The sequence below is a fragment of the Gobius niger genome, assembly GCF_951799975.1.
Source record: "Gobius niger genome assembly, chromosome: 13".
Classification (NCBI taxonomy): domain Eukaryota; kingdom Metazoa; phylum Chordata; class Actinopteri; order Gobiiformes; family Gobiidae; genus Gobius; species Gobius niger.
Window position 1 is genome coordinate 23,663,876 of NC_136864.1, and position 25,691 is coordinate 23,689,566.

The 25,691-nt window shown below is 40.0% G+C and overlaps 1 protein-coding gene across 2 annotated transcripts in view; it reads left to right on the top strand.

Annotated features, from left to right (window-relative positions):
* The window catches only part of efcab14 (EF-hand calcium binding domain 14), a 98,529-nt gene that overhangs the window by 70,008 nt on the left and 2,830 nt on the right, over positions 1-25,691 (top strand). Inside the window, exons 1-6 of one of the 2 annotated variants that reach the window (XM_079569189.1) lie at positions 21,850-22,134; positions 22,250-22,568; positions 23,575-23,723; positions 23,806-23,951; positions 24,598-24,696; positions 24,763-24,873. In XM_079569189.1, coding sequence (XP_079425315.1) covers positions 22,393-22,568; positions 23,575-23,723; positions 23,806-23,951; positions 24,598-24,696; positions 24,763-24,873 — 681 coding nt within the window. In that variant the 5' untranslated portion in view covers positions 21,850-22,134; positions 22,250-22,392. Of the gene's footprint in view, positions 1-21,849; positions 22,135-22,249; positions 22,569-23,574; positions 23,724-23,805; positions 23,952-24,597; positions 24,697-24,762; positions 24,874-25,691 lie in introns of those variants that run through there. The other variant, XM_079569190.1, reaches the window with a different exon arrangement.

The window sequence follows — 25,691 nt, forward strand, 5'->3', positions numbered from 1 at the left end:
AATTGTGTGTATTTATCATCTTCCAATAAAGTAAAACCTGCCTGTGAAAATTTGATAATTTGATTGGTATTTTAAGGGGATCAAAGTCACATTTTAATAAGAATTCTATCGCTCCAACATTTTCAAAAATATAAAAAGGAATATGAGACCATATAGAGCTTTGGTTTTTTGTGAAATTTTGCAACCATTTTAACTTCAGGGCACCATTCATCACTTCAAAATCAATAACATTCATACCCCCGTCTTCAATAGGTTTTACTATATCATTTTTCCTAATCCGATGTGACTTATTATTCCATATAAAGTCATATTGACCTTTATTAACGCTTTGAATAAATCTGTTAGGAACAGCTAAAGAATATGCTGGATATAATAACCTGGAAATCACTTCCATTTTTGTCAACAAAATCCGACCGAAAATAGAAATATTTCTTTGAAGCCAACTATTTAATATCTTTTTATTTTTCTCTAGTGTTGATTGAAAATTAGTGTTTTCTCGATTTGCTAAATCTTTACTTATAATTATGCCTAAATATTTAATTTCATTTTTGACTGGGATATTATGTATTTGAGTATGCTCATTATTATGAATTGTTAATATTTCACACTTGTTTATATTTAAATATAAACCAGATGCTTTAGAGAAAATAGAAACTGCTTTCAAGGCGTTAGGAATTTCATTGGAGTTTTTCAAAAGTAAAACAGTATCATCTGCTAACTGTGTTATTTTCAAAGATTTACCTGCAAAATTTGAGGGTTTAATTGTTTCATTGTTTTTTATGAATAATGCAAGCATCTCTGCTGCTAAAATGAAAAGCAGAGAACTCACCGAATACCTCGAGTAATATTAAACCTGGTAGTTGTCCCTGAGGGAAGTAAAACAGCACTTGTTATTTCTTTATATAACATTGCAATAGTGCTAATAAAGTTTTTCCCAAATCCTAAATGATTCAATGTTTTGAGAATGAACTCATGTTCCAGTCTGTCGAATGCTTTAAAGAAGTCAAGAAACAACAAAGTACCATTATCTTCAGTAAGATGTTCATAGTCCAAAATATCTTAAAATAAGACATAGGTTATTATGTATTAATCTTTTTGATAGGAAACCAGATTGAGTTTCATCTATGATTTTATCAATACCAGTTTTTGGCCAATGTGTGGGTAAATATTTTATAATCTACATTTAATAATGTGATTGGTCTTAAATTGTCAATAATAGTTTTGTCTTTGTTGGGTTTGGGGATTAGCGATATTATGCCTTGTTTCATTGTGGTCAGCAGCGTATTGTTCTGTAAACATTCTTTAAGTGCTTCAAAAAGCAACTCTCTTACATCATTCCAAAAAAAGCTATAAAAATTAGACGTAAGGCAATACATTACAGAAGTTGTGCTCTTCCTGTTTGACACTATGACGTAAAAAAAACTGTGAGTTGATCTCTGATTGATAAACAACAAGACTCCACAACAGTGTTTCCTTAACTTTGCGAAAGGAGAGAAACAATGCCCCCAATTTGACGCTGGTGGCCAAACAGTGTACTGCATCCATATTTACCATTGAGAATGAATGGGAGAGTGTTGGTATTAACCATACATGGCGCAAAAGTTGGCCACTCTCTGGTGGGCCAACAGAATTGTCCCAACGGGCCCCCACTTTGGGCACCCCTGGTCTAAACGCAGCTGATGGAGAGTCACATGACTTGTGGTGCTCCAGAACTCCACAATGACGCCTTAAATAAACTCCTCTATCCTTAAGGTTATTATTAGTTAAGGGTTAGTTTGAATTACTTTAAACTAGCGTTATCCTGCAGAGGTGCCGTCATTTACTTGGGAAAAGTGGAACTCCACTGATCACGTGCCCCTCCAGCTGCGTTCAGACCTTTCTCGGAAATTGTGTTTCAGCTGTTTTAGATGAATATTACATTTTCTAACAAACTAGGTGTTAATCAGTGATAAGCAGGTTTTTCTCACCAACTACTTGCAAAAAGCATAACACTCTCTCCTAATAATTAATCAACACTCATGACTGAAGAATAGGCAGTATGAATCCTGGCTCCTGCAAGTGCAGACTACCCTTGTAAGCGAGTAGTGGGTAGTGGTGGAGGTCAGAGGGGCTGATGGTACACCCTGCTTTCCGTCCGGCTTCCCCTGGGCACAAACAGCATCCATCCCCTATGTGCCCTCTTCTGACTGGGTCTGTATGGAGACCACATCCAACAATTCCACAAATAGATTCGAATAGATTCCTGATCCCACACGCTGTTCTTAATCTTTCCCAATCTCCTCGACTCATTACTCACCTCGGCAGACAAGTTTATATCCAATATCCAGACAATTACTTCCTGAATTACCTTGCTGTAAGAACACACCCCACAGCCACAACAACAATATAGCGCATCACTTCTCATTGTGCATGCAAAGCACTTAAAGGAAATGATGCTTTTAGACAGCAGCATCGTGCATATACATCCCATTTGTCGTCAGGGCTTGTTCATAACCGAGACGCTCTTGTTGTAATAATTAGAAAACATTACCAGACTGTGATTGGATTCTGAGCGCGTTTCCCTTTTTTCCCCCCCAGACTTGTGATTGTCCTAGCTTTGTGTACTTCTCATGAGCGCTGCGTAAAGCCAATAGAGTCCCCGTCTGCATTGGATTTGGAGGCAAAAGCTTGCTCATTACCGACGGGAGAAATTGAGAGAGTGGCAGTCTAGACCGACGCGCGACAAAAACAAGTAAATAAGACTGTGAGGCTTGGACGAACCGCATGACTCCTGCTGAGGAGCGCTGGAGAAAATAGTCTGCACGCCAGCCTCTCCTTCCAGGGACCCAAAGCGCTGTGGAAGTGACAGGAGGACGGCGCTGGTGGCGAGGATGCACAAAAACAACACAGGAATGTCGAGTTGTAATTGAAGAGAAACTAATTGGTCAAGCTCATTAGCCAACGTCCCTCGTTCAAAGCAATCAAGATGGCGCCTGGAGCTTGTTGATACGTCGGTTCTGTTAAAAATGACAAGATAAATCAGTTTGTATAGTATCACAGGGACACAGATTTAACTCAATGCGGTGATTTAGCGTTGCTTGACCTGTCGTCGCGTCCTTGTTTGAATGGTTTAGTCCAAGTCTTTTTGCCGCACACGTCAAGAGAAATTCAAATGATTAATCTATACCAGGGGTAGGCAAGTTTTCTTGGTGGAGGGACGATTTTCTTCATTGTAAATAGACCGAGGGCCGAAGCCGCTGATTATTAGCCCACAGTAAAGCACAACACTGGAAGCATGACCATCTTCAATGAGATAAATGACTTTTAATTGCTTGAATTAAAGTTCTTCTATGTTGAATTTGAGTCGGTTTGAACTAATCCAAGATACAAATGCTATAGCGCCAATGGAACAAGAATAAAACCCACTAGAAATCAGACAATTGTTTTTCACTTGAAATGGCACAAAATTATCTGAATTAAGAGAATAACTAGTACTAGAGGTTTTATCTCATCTAGAACCAGACCTAATCTACTCAAACCTCATTTCTTCCTTAAAACAATTATTCTTTTTCCAGTGCACTTCCTTCAAATGCCAGTGTTGTTCATAATCTATGACCTCATTGGGTGTATTTACAGTATTTTTATCTTTTTTTCTCCCATTTAAGTCTAATAATGTTAAAAGGTACTCTCTGATTTGTGTGATAATGTTTCTCAAAATCGTCTTGAGGGCCAGAGGTTCTGTGCTGAAGGGCCGGATTTGGCCCTCGGGCCTAATGTTGCCTACCCCTGATCTAAGGAGTCTGTCCATCTAAGGGCCTGTCAAGCTGAGGATCCAGTGTATCGTTCATACGAGCCCGGCGTTTTGGGGGTCTGTAAACTAACTTTTTCCAAACTAGGTCCCAGTGGAAAGATCTCAAAACAGCGTCTACCTGGGCGCCGTTGTTACAACGTCTCCGCAGTGGTGTCCGTTATCCATAATCTACTGACCTTATAATGAGTTTTACTCGTGCTCATGTTTTTCTGCTTTAGTCCCGTGACGTCTGAAGAATACACTCGCCTCCTCATCTCTTCTGTAGATCGTAAATCCTTGAATCAGTTTCATTTTCACTGTTTACATTCCACAAAAGTTTACTGTGCACGTGCCCCCTACATCTCGTTCGATTATCTGTGTTAGCGTCACAGCGCCTCACACAGGCCTGGAAGATGAATTGTTTTCACAGACCTGAGTCAACCCATGTGGACGCACATTTACTAAGATGGCTTTATGCTTACAAAGAAAGTTTCTGAAAACATAAGAGTTTTGTCTTGATGTGGATCTAGCCTATGGTCATTCAGGTCACTTCAGAGGCCGTCACAGCAAAGCCTCAATCTTTTCCCCCATACAGAGTCTCATACAGTTGAATAGTGTACAATGTTGAATCATGCTGTTTGTCTTTTCAAAGTTTTTCACTCTGGTTCAACAAGTACCACCTAAGATAATGTTTTCCTCTCCGAGTACTACCACGATTAATAAGTCTCTACATTAAACAAATCCTAGAACTGCGGGGGAGCCTGAGTACCACATGAAGCAGCCTACGTACCGTGAGTGGTACTAGAGTTTAAGAGGCAGTGCTCTACCGTTGCAAAGGGTGACAAACGGCAGAAAAGAACAACGCTAATTGCTGCAGAAACTCACATTTCAAGTAAAACACGAAATACTAATGCCCTCGTGCGCGCATGTAAGTGCGTGTCTGTGTTTACACGTGTCTTGGTATGAGGGCAAATAAATGCAGCGTAACATTGTGTATATGGCGGCGATTATCCCATTAGCCCGCTCTGACAGTCAGGTGCAGGCGGCGCTAACGCTAAGCAGATGTCTCTGTTCAAACGCCACATGTTCTTCAAGACGTCGATTTCAAAATAGAACTTATTCTTTCACAACATTTCCTGCCAGATACTCTAAATGCCTTTGAATGATCAGAACGGTGCATTTGTTATATGAAAGGAGCAGGTTACGGTTAAGTTTGCATAGATCTCCAAGGGCAATGTGATCAACCACTCAAGCTGATGATGACGCCTTACACTGGACCCTATTGTACAAGTTTTAAAGGAAGGGTAACTTGAAATAAGTTTTTTTTCTAATATTTGTTGCCCAGAGTGGACCCTATTGCACATGTTTTAGAGGTAAGGGGAGACCTGAGCGCCTAGAGGAAGACTGTGCAGACTGTGCACAGGAATGTAACCATGGGGCCTTCAGAGCTCAAACTGCTGCGCCGCAAGAAATGTCGCATGAAATGTTTATTCTAATTAGTGAATAGGATCCACGTAAGCAATTATTTATCACGGGACACGTGGCTGACCTTCATTAAAAATGCCGTCCGTGTAAAATCATTGACTATCAAACAAAGCTTTGCTGATTGGAACTTCATGAACTTTGTTGAGGGACACTTCACGTTTCGGGACTGTTTTTATTTCAAAGCAAATTCATTTCAGTTGTCATAATAAAGGTCTGTAGTATTTGAAAACTAAATGATTATTAAAATTCCATACATCAATTGAAATAGAATAGATTTTTTTCAGCAGGACCTTGATGCAAAACTTATCCAATGGTTTAAATAACTAACTTTCACAATGATGTTGTGAAAGATTAATCGGACGCATTTTTGTTGCCAGTACTACATGAAACACTTCATCATTTTTTGTATATTTTGGAAAAATCATCCAAATTAATTCTAACAATTACATTTTGTTCTTTTTTAACAAGACACATGATTATCCTTTGGTGACACAGAATGATGTTTTAAAAAAAATTGAAAATGCAAAGTTGATGTCGCACCGCAGGACATTTTACAAGTTAATGTCCAGATTAAAAAAAAATCTTTCAAAAATAGATTTTTTAAATGCTTTAGCAGTTATATATATAAAATAGGTTATAGTACATAGATAATAGATTTGGGGGTTAAAAATGTAGTGCACCCAAATACATTATTCAAAATTAATGTTAATGTTAAATGTTGAATATAACATGTTAAGTGATACCATTTCCCATGATGGATAGAAAAAAAAAGCTCCATATGTGAAAGTGCTGGCCCATCCTTCCATGCACACATATTTATCCTATATTTCCTATACTGGACCGTGTTATTGCGAGTGGGCACAGGAATACAAACTTCTGCCACTATCACTTAACTGTCTCTCAAACGCTCAAAGACACACATAGAGAATCCATTTTGTGCAGCTGCCAATGTGCTCCCATCGTACAGCGTGTGGAATATAGGATGTCACATTTCACTTCCTGGCAAAAAATATCTCCTCCTCTCTTCGCCTCGGGCCTGTTTTCAAACCATTCATGTACCGGCAGCAGATGTGAGCTGTTAATAGCGGATTCAGGGAGGGGGGGAGAAGAAAAAAAAAAAAAAAAAAGAAAAAAATTAAGACTTCGTGTTGAGTTGGCGATACGGACAAGCAGCACAAGTTTACCAATAGAATACCAAGTTGGAATTCCCATTACAGATAAATGCGGAGGCACGTTCCACGGTACAAAAGCCATCAGGCCCTGTCACAGACGAGCTGCAGTAGAAAAGGCAGAGCGGGGCGCTGCCGGGAGAGAGTGCTGTGCGAGGGGGGAAAAGTAGGACAGAGCAGGAGCTGCGTGTGTTCACTATAGGGTTTTAGCCTCGCCGTGCACTCCATAGTGACAGTTTAAAAACGCTAAAAAACGCACACGCGGAAACATGCGGGTGACATTTTTGTTTGCGGGTGTGTTGAATAGAAAAAAGCTATGGATGATTGTAGCCTGAATGGTCTTTCAGAAATGGCCTTGGAGCAGTGTTGATTTCGTCGATTAAAATATTTAGTCTTAATTTTAGTGAAAGTGTTATTTTTGACGACTAAAATTGGACTAAGACTAGATTAAAAGTTTCTCATGAGACTAAAACTGGGACTAAAATGTCCAGATATTTTAGTCGACTAAAATAAAACTAAATAAACATGAAAGGGAGAGACTAAAATCATCCAAACTTCTATTGAGCGTCTGAAAGAGCCTCAGATCATGTAAATTCTCTGCCAAAGGATCAGCTCTGAGCTTTGTTCATGTGGAGCAGCTCCATGAAGCAGAGGAACAAGATTAAATATGATTATAATGAATATTATCAATGCAAAGTCGACTAAATTTACTTGCAATTTTAGTCGACTAAAACTAGACTAAATTTGAAGATTTTTTTTTGTGACTAAAACTAGACTAAAATCGAAATACATTTTCGTCAAAAGACAAAGACTGAAACTAAATTAAAATATGTTGTCAAAATGAACACTGCCTTGGAGCGTCAAAAGATTTAAATAAGAAGAAAATCAGAAGAAGAACAAAATGACAATTTACTTTCTTTTTTTTTTGATGAAGTCAGATTATTGTTCTTAGTGAAAATCTGAAAATACTTTAAATAAATGAATATGTGAAATAAATTCCAAATGAGACAAAAGCAACTGAACGCGTTTCACTGAAAATCACGCTGAAATGACATAATTGATCACATTTATTTTAGGCTGCAAATTGTAATCTAAAATGTCAAACCCAAATTGGCGAAAAGGAAAACATCTGAACTGAAACGATTAAAAATCCCCAAATTCTGAGAAATAGAAATAGACCGTTGCGTCATTCATGAGAGCGGAGCCAGGTTTCACGCTTAAAATGTTGAGGTTAGTTTTTTGAAAATGAGCATTTTAAATTGAAACGTGAAACGACGGAAATCGCGCAGATGGACAAATGAACGCTTAAACGGTCACTGGAGCGCAAAAAAAAAAAAAATGGCAAATGAACCGCTAGAGACAAACAAGCGGAGGAGTGACTTGAATGTGTAAACTTGTAAACACATTGCGACGGCTAATTGTGCTCCAGAATGAGCAAACCAAATTCTCGATGTGACAGGAACGCTTGTGTGTGTGTGCGCCGGTGCCCCATCACCATCCCGCCAAAACTGCACATGCATTTGGAAGATAAGCCCGATCGCACCAGATAAAAGCAAAGTCTAGTCATGGATAATTAACCTCAATATTCAATTAATTTGCATCAGGAAATATATTCGGCGTTTTTACATATTCCTGAGCTTCAACATGTGGCAGAACAGCGGAGCCTTGCGAGTGAGTGGCAGTCGGATTTCTCCAAAGGGTTACGGCGTTAACCATGCACGGCTGCTTCACTGTCATGGACCGATGCTGTTTCAGGCAAATTAAAAAGGTGCAGGCATTAGTATTCCTAACCAGTATGTAAATAAAGCAACACCGTCTAATTAAGTTTGGACATGACGTGTGAACCCAGGCATGTGTCGGAGAATATGTTGTAGATATACGTATAGTGAGGTGCAGTCCCAAAATACAACACACAAACACAGACGGTATGACAGACTATTCTGCAAGTGCTTAAGATTTTAGCAATTTGTCTGTCAATAGTCCCCTTTTGAAAATATAGCCTATGTAGGTCAAGCTTGGAATCCCAAAGTATAGCATGGGGTACACCGTGCTCAAGAAAAAGATCATCCACACAATTCAACGCTTGACACATCAGACATATTTGAAAGTCACACACTGTATCTGGTTCCTCTTTAGCCACATTTGAGTTTTGTTTTTGTATATGGCGCGACGTCATGTCATATGGTGCGACATTAGAATAGAGGAAAAAAATGCAAATTTGTACATGATAAAAAAAAGTGGCCTCATCTATCAGATCCAGGATTTTTTTGTTTGTTTGTTTGTTTTTCAGAAGCAATGACAAAAATTACTGAAAATAACTAAAACATTTTTACATGTAGTTCTTTGCAAAATGGGTTGCATAAAATATGCTGAAATGTAAAGTGTGCAAAGTAAAAAAAATGCTATTCCAAAGATCAAGGATAGAATATCATGACGCATTAAGTGATTTTGATAGAAAGGTAAAGAATTTGGGATTTTAACTGTTTACTGTATTGCCGTCGAACCACTTGACATTTTTTTAGTGATTGACTGAATTGTGACCTTAAAAATATTATGTAGTTAAACAAAATATCAAGCATGCGTACATATTTGAATACGTAAGAGCTGCACAACCCAGATTTGTATTTTTTAACGGCAATAATTGATGTTTGATTGATAATTGAAAAAAAAACTACTTTGCAGCCGAAAGATGTCATTGACCCATGAACACCTTAGATTTCAGGCTTTTAACAAATAAACTTTTACCTGGGACCAAAAAACCCCATATCTTACCAATAACATGTTTAATTATTACACTGATTCAATGTTTCTCAAGAGATTTATATGGGCCAGTTTCTCAAAATACATTTTTCTCACATTAATATGATCGTGGTGTTTTATTTTTCAAGGGACATTTTTGAACATTATATTCCTAGCTTGATTGATTGATTGATTGATTGATTGATTGATTGATTGATTGATTGATTGATTTTTTTTTTTAGCCATACATTTAAACCAGGCTCGATCCATTACTCAGATTTTGTCATCGAAAATATGGGGAATTTTGGCCACAAACGGGCTTATTTTTAAATGGAAACAAAAAATGACAGAGAACTTCCAATACATTTTCCTCATATTTATATCAGTAATCTACAGCTAAAGTCTCGAATTGAAATAAAAAATATATATAAAGTTTCCCTTTTCACCATAAATTGCTATAAATAAGGCAAGACGCTGAGTTCTTCTGCTGTAACTGATCATACCTGTTTACTGACCGCTGCGCAGGGTGCTACACAGTCACCAGAGGTTATGGTGGTTCCTTTAACACTTGTAGTAGTAGTGTAGTACGAGTAGTAAGTAGTAGTAGTAGTCTAGCAATAGTAGTAATAGCAGTTTATCCGATCGCTACATTCTTTTAAACATTAAACAAACACGTCCCTTATTCCGTGTACAGTATGACCGAAAGGGTTTAGGCTGAAGCTAATTCAAGCATAGTGCATTGAGTCAATACACAGTCTGATGAATTGAACATGCTGTTTTTTATTTATTTTATTTTTTTTATTTTTATTTTTTTTTTTATTTATTTATTTATTTTTATTTTTTTATTTACTATTATTATTCTGTTTAAGTATGAGGCAATAAGAAAACTATTCACTATCAAATAAAGATTATTTATATAAAATCCTATTGGCTGTAAAGGAGTTTGTCAGTGACCAGTTTGTATTGCAGTATTTAACCTTAACTGCAGCACTGACAGCACTTGTTGGGCTTCTTCAGGTGGTTCTAAGGATCATCTGTGACTAGATTTAATTATTTTCTATAGAGATGACCACATTTGCTTCAGTAAGGCACTTAAGTTAGCCATCTTCCTACATGGTTCATATAAAACTTATTAAGTTCTGTTCAGGTGTATGCTTTCAGTCCCGATTTGATCTTGATCTATATGCCCGGAGGTTCTTTATTTGCAAGGTCAATAGTGCTATGAGTGCTTGGAGAGTTAGTGGTACTTGGAGATTGGAGAACCAGGTTATTTATTCAAATTGCCACAAATCTCCCAACCAAAAAGAACAACAACAAAAAAAACGGGAGCTGATGTTGTCAATCTACGTCCATGACAAGGCTACAACAGGCACAAGCAAACCTCATTAGAATTCAGTCTGTTCATTGGGCCTTGTTGTTCTCCTCAGTGAAGTCTGCCGTCGCTAGATCAATGCCTGTGTTGCACCACTTCTGCCGCTGCTCGCTGGCCTCATTTTCTCTTCCCGTCAACAGTTTATGCTCCTCCTGCACTCCGCTGTAGATCTGTGAACCAGCTCAAACTCTCAGTAAAAAAAGGGAAAAAAAAGAGAGTCAAAGCAACTCTGTGTTCAAACTGTCATTTCCGCAAATAAAAAGAACCCAAAATGTGAGGCGCAGTGCAGAGGACCTCATATTTTGCAGGCATGGATTAGCCTAATCCCGCTCTAATGCAAGGCAAAAGACGAGCTTTGGCCGTCTGTCTGCGCCCCGAATCCGCAAATCTCATTGAATTTGAAATCTGCGCTATTCCTCGCTTTCAAAATTAGCCCAATTACGCAACACGTGGCTTTGTTTCAAGTCACAAAAGTTACTGATTTGCACGAAGAGACGCTTGAACGGATACTGTTTGAACTTTTTTGCAAAAAAAATTCCATCAAAGCCGTGTTTCCCTGGCTGCTTCCTCCCCCCCCACCCCACCCTGCTCGATCCACTGCTTTCATTTACCTAATGTATTAATCTATTCCCTTTTATGCTGTGGAGATGATATCAGATCTTTGCTGTATCACTGCAGCAGGACTACATAAGCACGAACACATTGTGGGTCCTCCTGGCGGCTCGCGGTGGAGACAGGGAAGTCAGTGCTAAATCGTCAGAGCTGGAGTTTTGGTGTTTTACCATGCGAGATCAGAGTTTGAACAGTTTAAAGACATTTTTCAAAAGGTGTTGCCTGGTCTCTGTGTCGGGGTGGGCTTCCTTTGGGCGCCAGCTTCACCCACACTCTGCAACAAAAGCTGAATATCAAGCAGGGGTTTCGATGGCTAGAATACAGAATATTAATCTTGTTTTGAGTATAGTTTCGACTTAAGTGGAGTTGCATTTACCGATACGGCCTTTGTTTCATGGCGCTCCTACTGGTTCTACGTCATCTTGCTTGAAATTAGAAAATAAAACTCTGAATAAGGCAAGTCAAGGGAAAGCTCCTCAATCCATTGGCAAGTAACTTAAAGCAGTACTAAGTAACTTGTTTACCTTAATAAATCCTTTTCGTAGTCCCTCTGGGGGCAATACAAGTGTTAATGAGATGATTGGGGGGTCTTTCATCTCCCCCTGGTGTCTCCCTGGTGGCCAGAAAACCGCAATTGCAACTCACGAAGAAGAAGCTAACAGGCTAATGGGCAAAGCTAACTGCGGGCTAGCGCAACTTAAACAGTATTTACAGCCAAGTTTGAGTGAAAAAAAAAATCTCCATTGTGTAATTGGATGTACAATATCCCTCCCTCCCTTTGTCTTTTCTGTCAGCGTAGTATTTACACTCACGGACAATATATGAGTAAAAAACTGCAACATGCTACGACACCTGCAGTGGCGCTTATGGCGTCTAGGAGCATGAGTTACTTTGTACTGCTTTAAGAAGTGTCATCATAAAGATTACAGAACATCGGAAATTTAAAGGCACATTGCGTAACATTTGATGAGGACCTAATCTATTTAATCTTGTTTTTGTCTGTCTTTAATCAACATCTCTCTGGAGAAGATCTGGAGACTTCCCTGTAAACCTCCCTGTAAAGTTGAAGGCCGTATACAGGATTCAAACAATGAAATAGGGAGCGAGTAAATTCAATTATTAGTTGTGGTTCAAACTCATTTATAAAGGCGCATTAGGTAGCATTTCCTGCAAAAAAAAAATGAGTGTGGATGATTAGCATATAGCGCCTTTATTTTCCTCTGTGACAGCCTCTAGGGTCAGTTTTCGGGTTTCTGGAAGGTTTTCTGAAGGAAATATGTAAGCATGAAGATGGTTCCATCGGCAGCGAAAACCTACCAGAAACCCCAAAAAACACTTGATCCTGGAGCACCATTGAGGCCACCATGATGAAAAATAAGTGTGCTATGCTAACCACCTGGCTCTACAGACTAATATCAAGTTTTTGTTCCTGAGAGGAAGTTACATGATGCACCTTTAACCTTCAATCAAATCATATATAAGCTTGTCTAGATTTGTTTTCCTGGAAGTGAAAATAGGCCAATCCTCCGTACTCTTGGCCAAACTGGACTTGGGTGCTGCGCTGCGGTCATCCACTGCTCATGACAGGATAGTGGCATTGAAGGATGGGTCAAACGCTTGGAACAAATTTCGCATAACCTATAACCTGCGCCAGGATCACATTGGGTCTGGCTTGCATTTTGAGGCTTGTCAGTTCCCCTGTGTCTACTTCAAAGTTAACAAACCCAAATGATAAATCATACAATATGAGGTTCTTCTGGGTCACATTAATAATGCCTGGATCAAAGCAGGTGAAAAGACGCAGCAAAGACCAATGAATAGATTGTTGAAAATCTGTATTTGATTGAAAGGAAGAGGGAGGAACATGTTTGCAATGACCACATTGAATGGAATCCGTAAAATCAAGGTCAATGGGCTTTTTTTTTTTTTTTTTCTAAATCCACTTATCGATGTGATGTGACAGTAGGACCATTGTCATAGTAACGAACATTTTAAACATGGCCATCTTTTGAGTGGTCTCCATAATACGAAAGGTTAAAGAGTGAATTATGTTACAAAGATAACTACAAAAACCAATAGATTGTGGTTGGTGTATTTTTGGTACAGAATCTACAACTACAACAGCAGTCCACAAACAACATCTCCACTTACTGGATTTTCCAGACTAGAAGTCGCACTTTTTTTCATATAGTTTGGATGAGTATGTGACTTATAATGCGACTTATACTCAGGTGCGACTTATATGTAATTTTCCATGTTCATTATTTTCACACAAACAGCCACTAAAGGGCTTGTGTACCAGTATGTGTTACCAAATTTAAAACAAAACAGTAATTGTGCAGCAGAAATAGAGTTTGGAGTGAGCGAGAAACATGTGAGGGACCGGCGAAAAGCAGAGGTTACTTTTACTGCAATGAAGAAAACAAAAAAAGCTAATCGTGGGCTAAAAGCTAGCTGGCCACAGCTAGAGGAACAAGTTAGCAATTGGGTACTTTAACAACTTGCTGCCATGAGACTTTCAACTTAAAGGCCCTTTACCTGATTTTTGACCTTTTTAGTCAAAATGTGACGAAATGGATATTTTACTGTCACCTTTAGAGTCGATAGGTGATGAAATTGGTGTACCCTTATTTGTCACATATTGACTATTTAGATTGACCATCATCAAGTCATTAACTAGTTATGCCAGTAGCTCGCTACTTAGTAGCTTGCTACTTTAATCTGACTTCTTTTTTCAGTAAAATATAATCTAACGCATTACTATTTCTTAACCAGTAATCAGATTAGAGTTACTTTTCCACTTCTATTTTGTCATTCTCCTTTTTAAATAGGAGTGACGTAACGTATGCGACAATGGGACCACAGTACCATGGCACAAACGTAAACAACAGGAGGAGGGGAGAGATGCACGTTTTCTCACCGGAAATACTGGTCACTCTTTGTGTGTGTGATGAAAAATAAAATAATGAGGTTCGTTGTTGTCCACACTGTGCTGACAACAAAGTGCTATCGAGCTTCAGTCAAACTTACAGTGAGAGTCCCACCAGGTGATGCAAAGCAGACAGCTAATGCAGGTGGTGGCGGTTATTGTCAGTGTCAGGATCTGAGGTAAAAAACTGGCCATAATCTTCGTAGAAATGCATTGGATGGCAGCGCATTGAAGTGATCAGACTTGACCAATCGCAGTAATGTGCCCTCTAGTGGTCAGATACCCAAACTACCACAGATTAATCTCACTATAAATAATAGAATATATAACTCGCTATAGTAAAGTAACAACTTGTCTAGCTTACTAGTCTACTTTCAAAACCAAGTAATCGGTAAAGTAACTAACTTTTTGAAGGAGTAATCAGTAGTCAGCAGACCGATCACTTTTACAAGTAATCTGTGGCAACACTGATCGTAATACACTGAATCAGTATTATTCTTTCAAAGATTTGTTTTTTTTAAAGTCAGTTATAGGGCCTTTAGCAATATTGTTGAAGTTTTTTTTCCTAGCCTGATATATTGAGCTGTGAACTGCAATAAACAAACCGAAATTTGAATTTTTACAGATTTTTTCACTTAAAGCTACACTGCGTAGAATTTTGCCCAAAAAATAAAATTGAAATACAAGCTTTTATTTTATGACAGATATTTTCAGCGTTGAAAAATACCCCAAACAAACATTTGATTTTGCTGTGAGCAGCTCAGCTCTCCTAAGACATGACATAACTTTATCGGGAGTGGGTACTTCTCCAGCTCGTTTCCATGGAGATGTTGACTAAAGGCAGCAGAATTTGAGATTTACACAGGTTAGGTTCCCATCCAAATCCATTCTTCGATTTCTCACTGCAGAAATAGCATTGTCTGTCGAGCTGGTCATTAGGAGCATGTTTTGTTCTGATGGCAACAGTATAGTCCAAAATGTTACGCAGTGTACCTTTAATTAACCGGCATATCAAGAAAATTAAAGGGCTTTGTAACTAATATACCAACAAAATAAAACCATGAATTTAAACCTGGCTCTCACAATTATCCCGCTTTCGTCCCTGAGGCAATTTTAGCAATTTTCATGGATAAAATGACAGAAAACTTCCAATACCTTTTCCCACTCTCATATTTATTTAATCTACTGCAAAGCTTGTCCCGCTTTAAAATCATATCCCTGAACTGAATATTCTTTATGTTGTATTTCCACTGTTAACCTCAAATCCCAAGCCATGGACATCACACATTGCAACACACTGGTCTCCTTTACATCCTCTCATCTTTCTTCCCCCCCACTACAGTGACACATGTGCATCAGGGGAGGCATTACTGCGTTTCCAATAATCGTCACCATTTTTCCTCCGCTCTGTCACTGCGTTTGCACAGAAAAGAACCTTTCCACAGCCGTCCCACAATGGCTACGGCGCGGTGCATTATTTATGACGACGTGATCTCAAATGCGTCGAGCCCTTTTAAAACATCGCCCACGTGCCGCTAATGTTGTCACTGCGGAGTCTGGGCGCGTGTAAATTATTTAGAACATGTATTGTCTCCCTGCGCCGGATATTATGGACGGGACAACTCCGATCGTGACCGATGCGAAAAGGAAAGGAGAGGAACCATTCCGTGTCCCTGGCTCAACCGGCTCCTCCGTGTTCTTTGATGTGAGAACATTGCCCCCTGCTGATGCACGACAGCAGCTTATTGACACATGGCAGTACAAGAACTCCTTAGATCTGTCTAACATACACATAACCACTACCCAACTTACAAAAAATATCCAATATTCTGTAAATGATCAGAAAATGCTGACGTCATGACAATAAAGCGCATGCATAAACAAAACAAAAAAGGCGCAATTAATAATAGGCTATTTACTTAAAAAATAAAAATTAACAACACCTTTATTCTGGCAAACTGGAGGAGGATCTTTGACCACAACCGAGTGAAAAACCTGCATAACAAAAACAAAGCGTGGGTTGTGTGGATGACCCTACTGCCACTACAAAAACATAATAAACCTTTTGGGAAATTTGTTTTGTATGTGGAGGTGATTGTTTTGTTATTATACCATAGCGTAGTAGCCCATCTACCTGCATTATACTGTACATAAAAAATGGGGGAACTTAACATTTCATATACTACGACTACGATTTCTGTTGTGTACTGAATTTGTTTGTATTCCCACCAGTGCAGCACTCAACCACTGGCAGTCTGCTTGCCATATGTTTATACACGCAACTGCAAAAACATAGAATAAAGTGAGACTGGGCTGAATAATTTAAGTGTATAAATATTCATTGCATAATCAAAACAGACTAATTGATTCACCCTGGAAAGGCACAGTCTCCCTGCAGAGTCATGGAAATATGCCTTCAAATGTCTGCAGTATATATGGCTATGAAAAATAGTCAAAAGGCAGGCTTATTTACTGGGAACATTTTGCTGTTTCATCAGAGATGGTTTGGACCATTAATATTTCATATCCCCATGTGCTGTAAATAACTACAGACACTGGGACACGCGGGAAAACATTCAGCCACGATTATGATCACAAATACTTATAACACAGAGCAGTCTTTTTAAATTATGATTGCGGCTAGTTTGTTGTGCTGGTGTTATGTTTGCTTACATGAGCTCAGAAATCCTGCCTCAGTTAATATTGTGAAAATTAATACATTTAGACCTTACTGGATTTTCAACACAGATATTTGCTGCATTTTATCCAATCAGGGAAGGCTGTCAGGAACAGTGCATTGGCAACACCCATGTAACTCTTGTGAACCCTTTTCCAGATATGTGCTCTTACCTCAGCTGGGACATTGTTGTGTTGATGTTAGGTTGAGGGAAATTGGAGCACCTGATGGAAGCCTTCTCAGACAGGAGAGCATACTAGCTCCACACCAAATCAATCTGCAAATTCAACTCGGCACCTTCTTACTTTGAGCGGGGACATGCAGACCATACATACAGTGCTCCTCTGTGGGGGCGCAGCCCACAACAAATGCCGGTGTGTGTGCGGTGGAAACAGAAAGGTGCGCGGGGTAGTGTCATACGTGCACGTAGATCGTGGCGTGCGCGGTCGTGTGGCGCTCTATGTGGAAGACGGCAAGCGAGCGTCCCCACTGCCCAGGCGGGGCAACTAATCCGGTCTGACCAAGTACAGGTTTTGGCTGTGGCCAAAGCGTCTGACACTAATGTGGCAGACAGTTGGCTCTCAAGAGAGAGGATAGCCCTCACCAAAACCGGCATGTGCAGTGAGAGCACAACTTTAGCTGGTGTTAGCATAACATTAGCATGTAGTTTACCTTCATAGTTTGTCTTTTTGTTGCTTGAATATACTCTAGTATTTCCCTTCACATCTGAATATTTCCATAAACCCCAACAAAAGGCATTTTTTGTCCACATTGTTCTCATCACGGCTCACAAACATTTTCAGAACGCTGTTCTGTTTTCCCTTCAGCACTGTGTATTCCAGTGTGTGCAACCGTAGGAGCGCCAGCCACAACAAATGGGATCCATTATGAAGTGGAAACCCTCGCATGTACTGAGTAGAGTATATAGGTGAGAAGCCGAGTACTTAGATGCACTGAATAGGAGTGTGCTAAATGAAATCTCAGCAACGGTTCCTCCAGCATGTCCTGGGTATTCCTTAGGGCCTGCACCCAATGGGATGTACCCGGAACATCTCCCCAGGAGGGCAGCCAAGAGGCTTCCGGAACAGATGCTCGAGCCACCTCGGCTGGCTCCTCTCGACATGAAGGAACAGCGGTTCTACTCCGAGTTCATTCCGTCATGAACCAAATCTCATGACTTAAGAGTGGATTGACAGGTAAATCAATAGATTTGTCTTTTGACTCATCTTCTTCTTCACCTCAACAGTCCGATACAGATACCACATCACAGACGCTGCACTGATCTGTCTGTTGATCTCTCACGCTTCATTCATTCCCCCGCTCACGACCAACACCCCGAGATACTTGTCCGCACTTGTGGCACCGACCTCGTGTTTCTCAAGGCCAATATATATAGTATATTATTACTATTATATTAGTAATATTCAAAAAGTTTATTGTGAAGCATATACAGAGTTAATCCCTTTTACCACAAAATTGTGGAAACAAGGATGCAATGTTGACTCACCCAACATGTCTGACTGATGTGCAAATAACTGCGGATTGCCGGGAGTCAGAATTTGGCTGGGAAACAACAAACGGCACACATTTGCACAGGTTGACAATCATGCACAATTCACCGTGCCAAAACAACACCTGCAATTAGCCTCTGATTGCCTTCATGTTCTTCTGTTTACATTCTCTGCCAGCACCCAAAGGCTCTGCCCTGCACGGCTGTGGCGCGGATCCCTTCTAAAGTCGCCCCGCTGTGAGCAAAGTGAGGTAACAAGTGTTTTAGAGCGCATACTGGTCGCCCTTTGTAAGCAAAACTTGCTTCTCGTGGCACAAGGTGAAGTAGTATCCTTGTGCAGACTTAACCGTGGATTAGGAAAGGGGGAAAAAAGTCATGAAGCTGGATCTTGGAGATGAAACGCTGTTGTCTTTGATACTCGGGGTGCATGCTGAGAAGGTCTGTGCATGCCCTCAGCGTGGTGCTTGTCCCCCCTGCCAGGTGATCTTAGCAGAGGCAAGCTGTTGATTGAATTTTGTTTTGCTATATCTATACACGACACAGCTGGATTCAATGGTAAATACAATACCGTAGCCGCCTTGACAATTGTTGTGCCATCAGCAGCAGGCAAGGCTATATAGACCTAATCTACTCTTGTGTAAGCTGTGTGTGGCCTATAGGAGGGCCTTTATTGCGATGCACCATGGCCGTGACAAATCTTTTCTGTTGGTAATAAAGCGTCGGCAGAAGGCCTCATCTCGTGCAACGCAATGCATATGCATTCCTGCATATTTGTGATGTGGTCCAACGCAGAGACTTTCACCTGTTGTTATTATGGCTATTGTGATGTTTTATTGTGGGTAACAGCACATAATAATTATAATAATAATTATAATAATTATTGTAATGAATGAATGATTAATAACGGTTTATATAGCGCTTTTCTGGACACTCAAAGACACTTTACATTGCATTGTTCATTCACTCCATATTCGGTGGTGGTAAGCTACTATTGTAGCCACAGCTGCCCTGGGGTAGACTGACAGAAGCGAGGCAATGAGTCTGGGCCATCGGCCCCTCTGACCACCACCAACCACTCACTACAGTCATTCAGGTCTATTGTACATGTTTTCAGTGGTTGGGGATGCTGGAGTACCCGGAGGAGCCCTACACAGACACGGGGAGAACATGCAAACTCCACACAGAAAGAGATCCAGGGATCAAACCCGAGAACACATTATGGAGGTGAGCGCTAAGTAAATGGAGGGAATGATGAGGCAGACAAAAAGTCAACAAATGGTGATATAACTGTGATAACAACTTGAGTCATCACCTTCAGTGCCCTTTTCCTTAAGACACCACCACAATCCCGCCGCACCCTTTTTCATATTAAAATGGAAAAAAAAAATTAGCAAATAGTTTGATCCTAATTTGATCATGAAACGCAAAATGGTACAAGTCTGTTAAAGAAATAGGGGTATTGACTTTTACACCAAAATATTGCCCAAACAATTATAGAGCATTTTTGCATCACCAGTTACACCATGTGAGAGTTATTTCAGGCCAATCAGTGCTTCGGAGATTTTAAATTCCATACTCACAATACCAAGAACATAATACAATCCATATAGGGGACTCCATCTAGAGCAGTGGCTCTGAGAATGTGGTGTGGCAGCAAAACGGTGGCAGGCTGGGCTTCTTCATTACGGCCATCTGCTACTTAAGACTGTATTCATTGTAATTAGGGATAATTCATTTATACTAGTAGTGCATACATTTTTGTCCAACAGCAATAGGCTTAATTTAGCTACAGGTCTATTATTGATCTGATTTAGTAATAATTTAAGGCCAGGAGTGGGAATTAGGCTACTTAAAGGTCAAATATTTGATCAGGTAAGGTCAAATAGGAGGTGGGAGGCTATACTTGGTGTGAAAAGTTTAAAAACCACCGCCTACTGAGCTGGTGGAGTTAGTTGCCAAACCAAAAGCTGCACACTAGCCGTTCCACGTTGCTCACATTTTTAACAACTCCGTGATCTTGCAATCTGAGCTCATTGTCACAACCCACACTAACTATAGTCCAGCTACTACAATCTTCACTGTAATAGTTTATCAAAAGGGAAAAGTGAAAAATGTTAACTTTTGCTTAATTGAAGCTTAGGCAGTCTATAAATACTTGCATCAGCTGGCCCCACAGGCCCTTTTTGAGTGCATACTTCCTCTCAGGACTGTGAGCTCAAAGACCTGAGGTGTTCAGAGCGAGAAGTCCCGGGGCGTAAAACCACTTTTGGACAATCAGCCATCTCTGTACAGGGCTCTACTCTTTACCCATATAAATGCAGGTCCTTGTCAAACTTGCTTAATTTTAATGGGCTGTCAGACTTGTGACCATCACTGACCTTCAGCAGCGTTTGTATTTTGCTTGCACTGGTTTGTGTTCTAACAATATGATTTTGTATTCTGTGTTAGCCCCCACCTGAACCGAGTATATTGGCTCCAGTTTGGCTTTACCCAAATCTGAAAGCTTCTTGAAAAAAGTGTCAAAATAGCAACAGTAATGACACAAAGTCAAGGATGAAAACGCAACAAACGAGCCACAAAAGAGCTATAGAAACAACAAAAGAGTTGGAAAAATGAAGGAAAAGTGCAGAAAAAGTGATGAAAATGCAACAAAAAAGCCACAAAAGAGCAACAAAAAAGCAACAAAAGAGGGAAGGAAAAGTGACAAAAAGTGACGAAAATGCAACAAAAAAGCAACAAAAGAGGGACGGAAAAGTATGGAAGACCGTCTCCGCCATGTTAAAAAATAAAAGCCCAACGGGAAGTCAAAATTACGAGATTTAAAGTCATAATTTTGTGTTTAAACACAAAATTACGAGTTTTTTGTTGCATTTTCGTCACTTTTTGTCACTTTTCCTTCATTTTTCCAACTCTTTTGTTGTTTCTATAGCTCTTTTGTGGCTCGTTTGTTGCGTTTTCATCCTTAACTTTGTGTAAAACACAAAATTTCGAGTTTAAATCTCGAAATTACAAGTTTTAAAACTCGTAATTTCGAGATTTAAACTCGAAATTTTGTGTTTTAAACACAAACTTTAAATCTCGTAATTTCGTCTTCCTGTTGGGCTTTTATTATTTAACATGGCGGAAACGGGCTTCCATAGTTAAGTGACAAAAAAGTGACAAAAATGCAACAAAAGAGGGAAGGAAAAGTGACAAAAAGTGAGGAAAATGCAACAAAAAAGCAACAGAAGAGCCACAAAATAACGCAACAAAAAAGTGACAAAAAGCAATGAAAATGTGGAAAAAATGTGATGATACAGCAACAAAAAGCAATGGGGAAAAAAACGTCAAAAAAGGGACAACAATGCGAGGAAAAAGATCTGTTTAGATTAGTTTTGTAGGTCTTAGTCTTCAAATGGCTATTGAGAACAAACAAACAAACAAACAAACAAACAAACAAACAAACAAGACCTGATAAAACTGTAGAAAGTAGAAATAGTGTAATTCCATGGTTTCTATTTTTGGAATTTGTCCAGACCAGAGTGGGCGGGGCAAACAGCTCCTCCTCTCTCGTCCAATCAGCTGCGAGCTTACTGCGAGGTCAGCCATCTGTCTGCTCAACAATACAGGCAGCAGTGTAGCTCCTTGGACAGACCCGTCTCACGTTTTAGTCATACGATATTTATTTAAGCGTGTATTTGTTTAGGCAATACTTTTTTTAAATGTGTGAATTAGATCGATTGGCTTTTAGATGAAGCCGAGCGATCAGGGAGAAGAGGATCGAAGGGTTTACTGCTCTAGGTCGCGATAGCATTATGACAGCTGCTAGCTAAGTTAGCTCCCGTTTACAGTATGCTTACCCGATAAAAGTTATATAACCCTGGATTATTTCTGTGAGTACGGATCCGAAATGGCACGCATGTTTGTAGTTTTTATCATGTTTATTTTGGACCAAAGGTGTCATGTAGCTGAATGTTTGCCAACATACTGTATGTGTGTCTCTTTTAGCTTCGTTTCCTGGCTAAAACATTAGCCTAGTCTTACCCCCCCTGCCCCGACGAGAGACGACAACATCCTCCAAACTGGATAAAACGTTGGATTTAGTGGGCTTTAAATCGGGCTCGTCGGGTTCGCTAACCCCCCAGAAGAAGATGAAGAAGAGGAAGGAGCTGAACGCCTTGATCGGACTTGGGGAGAACAAAAGAAAGAAGACCAAGAAGGGCTCGGGACACCGGCTGCTCCGAACCGAGCCGCCCGGGTCCGAGTCCGAGTCCAGCTCTGAGGACGATGAGTTCAACAGCATGAACGGAGCGGCCACCTTTGGCAAGTGAGTGTCTGTCTGTCTGTCTGTCTGTCTGTCTGTCTGTCTGCTCATGACAGTGTAATAATGTGGATGTTACAGCCGCTGCAGCAGGATGTGTGTGCTGCCCGACCCGGATAGAAGCACTGATGTGGTTTCGCTTTTGCGTCGTTATACAATAATAAGCCTTGGTTTTGGCACTTTTGCCTGAGGGCACTGGTTCCACTGATACTTCCCAAGGTTATTTAACTGTTGCATTCTGATTCATTTATCACTGACTTCAACAACATTAATAATCAAATAGGCAAAACACTACAGTTCTGGGTCTGTGTGATATGACAGGATTCTCACATCTCTTCCTCACTTTGATTAATCTTGAATTTTCATTAGATTATTATGATTTTTTTTTTTTATGATAAGAAGTCAATATAGCTTTTGCAGTTAGGGTTTATGAACATAGAGACTCAGCTCCAACAAATAATGAATACGTTCCAGTGTCATCTGATACTGAAAACAACTCCGAACTCTAAACCAGGTGCTGGCAATTATTGAAAGTGACTGAAGTTGAGATTGTGATTTTGTTCAAATGTTAATTTCCCGAGCTCTAAGCTAAGCTGCTGTTGTACTGCACTTTTCTAGCATATAAGAAAGAGTTTTAGTAGTAGTTGGCTGGGCTGTTTTTAAAGTTGAGGGGAAAGCTCCTTGGTCGCTTTTTTCTACAATTCTCACGCAATCGTCCTACATTTTTTCACTACAATAATTATTGAACATGCCTGTTGTTTTACTCTACAGAAGCATTCTTGAAATACTGGACAAAGTTCGTCAAACTCTGCTTTAAAAGCCAAGTGTCAGGTTCCAGATCATAGCCCATAATGATTGTTCATTTTTCATCAACGATTCATATTTTGAAGTGCCATTTCTCATCAGTCAGGTTTTTCTATTCCCATCTGAAAATCCTGTATGTGCATCATTAATAATGGACGCGGCGGTGCAGCGAGCATGTCTAATGTTACCGCATTACGTCTTTTCGCAGGAGAAGCTATGCACAGTGCTGCAACGTGTGCTACCCGCTGTTCCTTTTCATCATCCTTGCTGCTTGTGTCATGGCCTGTGCTGGGCTGATCTGGATGCAGATCGCCCTAAAAGAGGACCTGGACGCACTTAAAGAAAAGCTGCACAACAGTAAGAAGCTGCACTCGCTGCTTACAGAACAATGACCTTTGAACACATTTTGTTCTAACTTTGCTTTCACAACGTCCCGCAGTGGAATCCACCCAAAAGGTGTCGTCCAGTGAAATTCCCAAACTCAGTGAGGACCTGAAAAACAAGCAGAGAATGCTTGATGATATCGAGAGCGGCGACAAAGGCCTGGGCAAACTCTGGTCTAACATTACAGAAATTAACAAGAAGGTATTGTAAAACCTCATCAATGATTTACAGCGGTCACACTTGAATGGGAGACAGATTTATATAAATCATATATTAGAGCTGCACTGGTTAGACAGAAGACAACCCTTCTTGGCAACAAGAAACGTTTTGGCATCTTATCTCCAAGGATTCAACACATGAGAAATGTGAGATTTATTCTCTTATCTAAAGCCAGGTTTGATAAATAAAGGGTATATATTGCAGTGTGCGGTACTTGCATTTTGTCTGGACGTATTGAGTGCAGTTCCTTCAGGCCCTCATGGTGAGGACCCAAGGCATTCCTTTCCCAAGATTTGGAGCAACTGTGTATTATTATATAATACTGCAATATTATATTGTGAAGCATTGTATTGTAGATTGTATTGTGACAAAGCTGCCCATTCATACCCAGTATTTGTTATTTACAATTGTGACAAAAAGGACTATTCCAAAAAAAGTGTTGTGTTGTGTTGTAAAAAGAGTTCCATTTTGACACCAATATTGAAGAATGAAAATCCAGGCACTATCAGGGAAGCTCACTGTGAACATTCATGCATCGTCTTTTCTTTTGCTCGGCTTGAACAGCCTCATACTGTATCATGTTCTTTCAAAATAATATACTTCATCCCATGGCCCGTCTCTCCTCCAGATCAGTTTACTGGATTCTGCTGTCAATCATTTGAAAGCTAACCTCAAATCGGCCGCAGACCTCATCAGCCTCCCCACAACCGTAGAAGAGCTTCAGAAGGTATAAACAATGAATAAAGCCCCCGTTTGATCACGTTTTCGCTCACTCCTCATTCTTTTTCCTTAGAGTGTGGCTACGATTGGGAGCACGCTCACCAGTGTCCAACATGACGTCAAGACGATGCAGGACGCCCTTGAGAATGAGAAAAAAGAAGACCGTGACGTGAAGAAGACTATGGTAATCATTGTCAAAGTTTTTCCACCTCTACGCTCTTGGATTGAAGAAGAAAAGTATTTTGTTCTCAGAATAATTCATACTTTGAGCTGTTGACAAATATTGATGTAAGAGGTTGATCCGCTCCACTTCAAATCTTTAAGCTCTTGTTTTTCACTTGGGCAAAGCTGATGGATTTTTTATGAGCCAAGGCAGAGACAGACAGCTTGTCTATTTTATTTAAATATCAGCGTTTGTTGGCATGGAGCTTGTTTTTTTCTTTACATCTATCATTCATGAAAGTATTGAAAGCAATGTGGCGATGAAAAAGATTAAATCATGGTCTGGAGGATTAATTGTTAATAGACACATGAAATGTTCTGCTTTTTGCTATTTAAAGTTTTAATTTCTGCAGCCAGTCACGGTATCTCCTATAATGGTTATGTTCGCCCCAGTCTCTCATTAACAAAACAAGTAACACAGACTGAGGGAATGCTTCCAACTTCCAGATGAATTTGTTTACCTATTTACCCGCTTAGGCTTGCATCTTATGGCTGCCTTTGTCAGGTTCGCATCCAGAGAGTCACAGGGTTAAGAAGAGTCTGTCATTGCTGAGATCCAGACGCTCGCTTGTCATTCATAATGCATGATTCAAGTAGCAATCTATTTCGGGAGCTTAGATGCTCTCACCCCCCCCACCCCCCACCCCCCCAAAAAACTAGGTCAGTAATCTGAGTGAGACGGAGTAAAGCATTGTTCTTCAGTGGGGGGTGCATGTAAATAACAATATCGTGGGATTGTTTGAGGAGGAGGAGAATTGTCCATATTTTATAATTCATTAC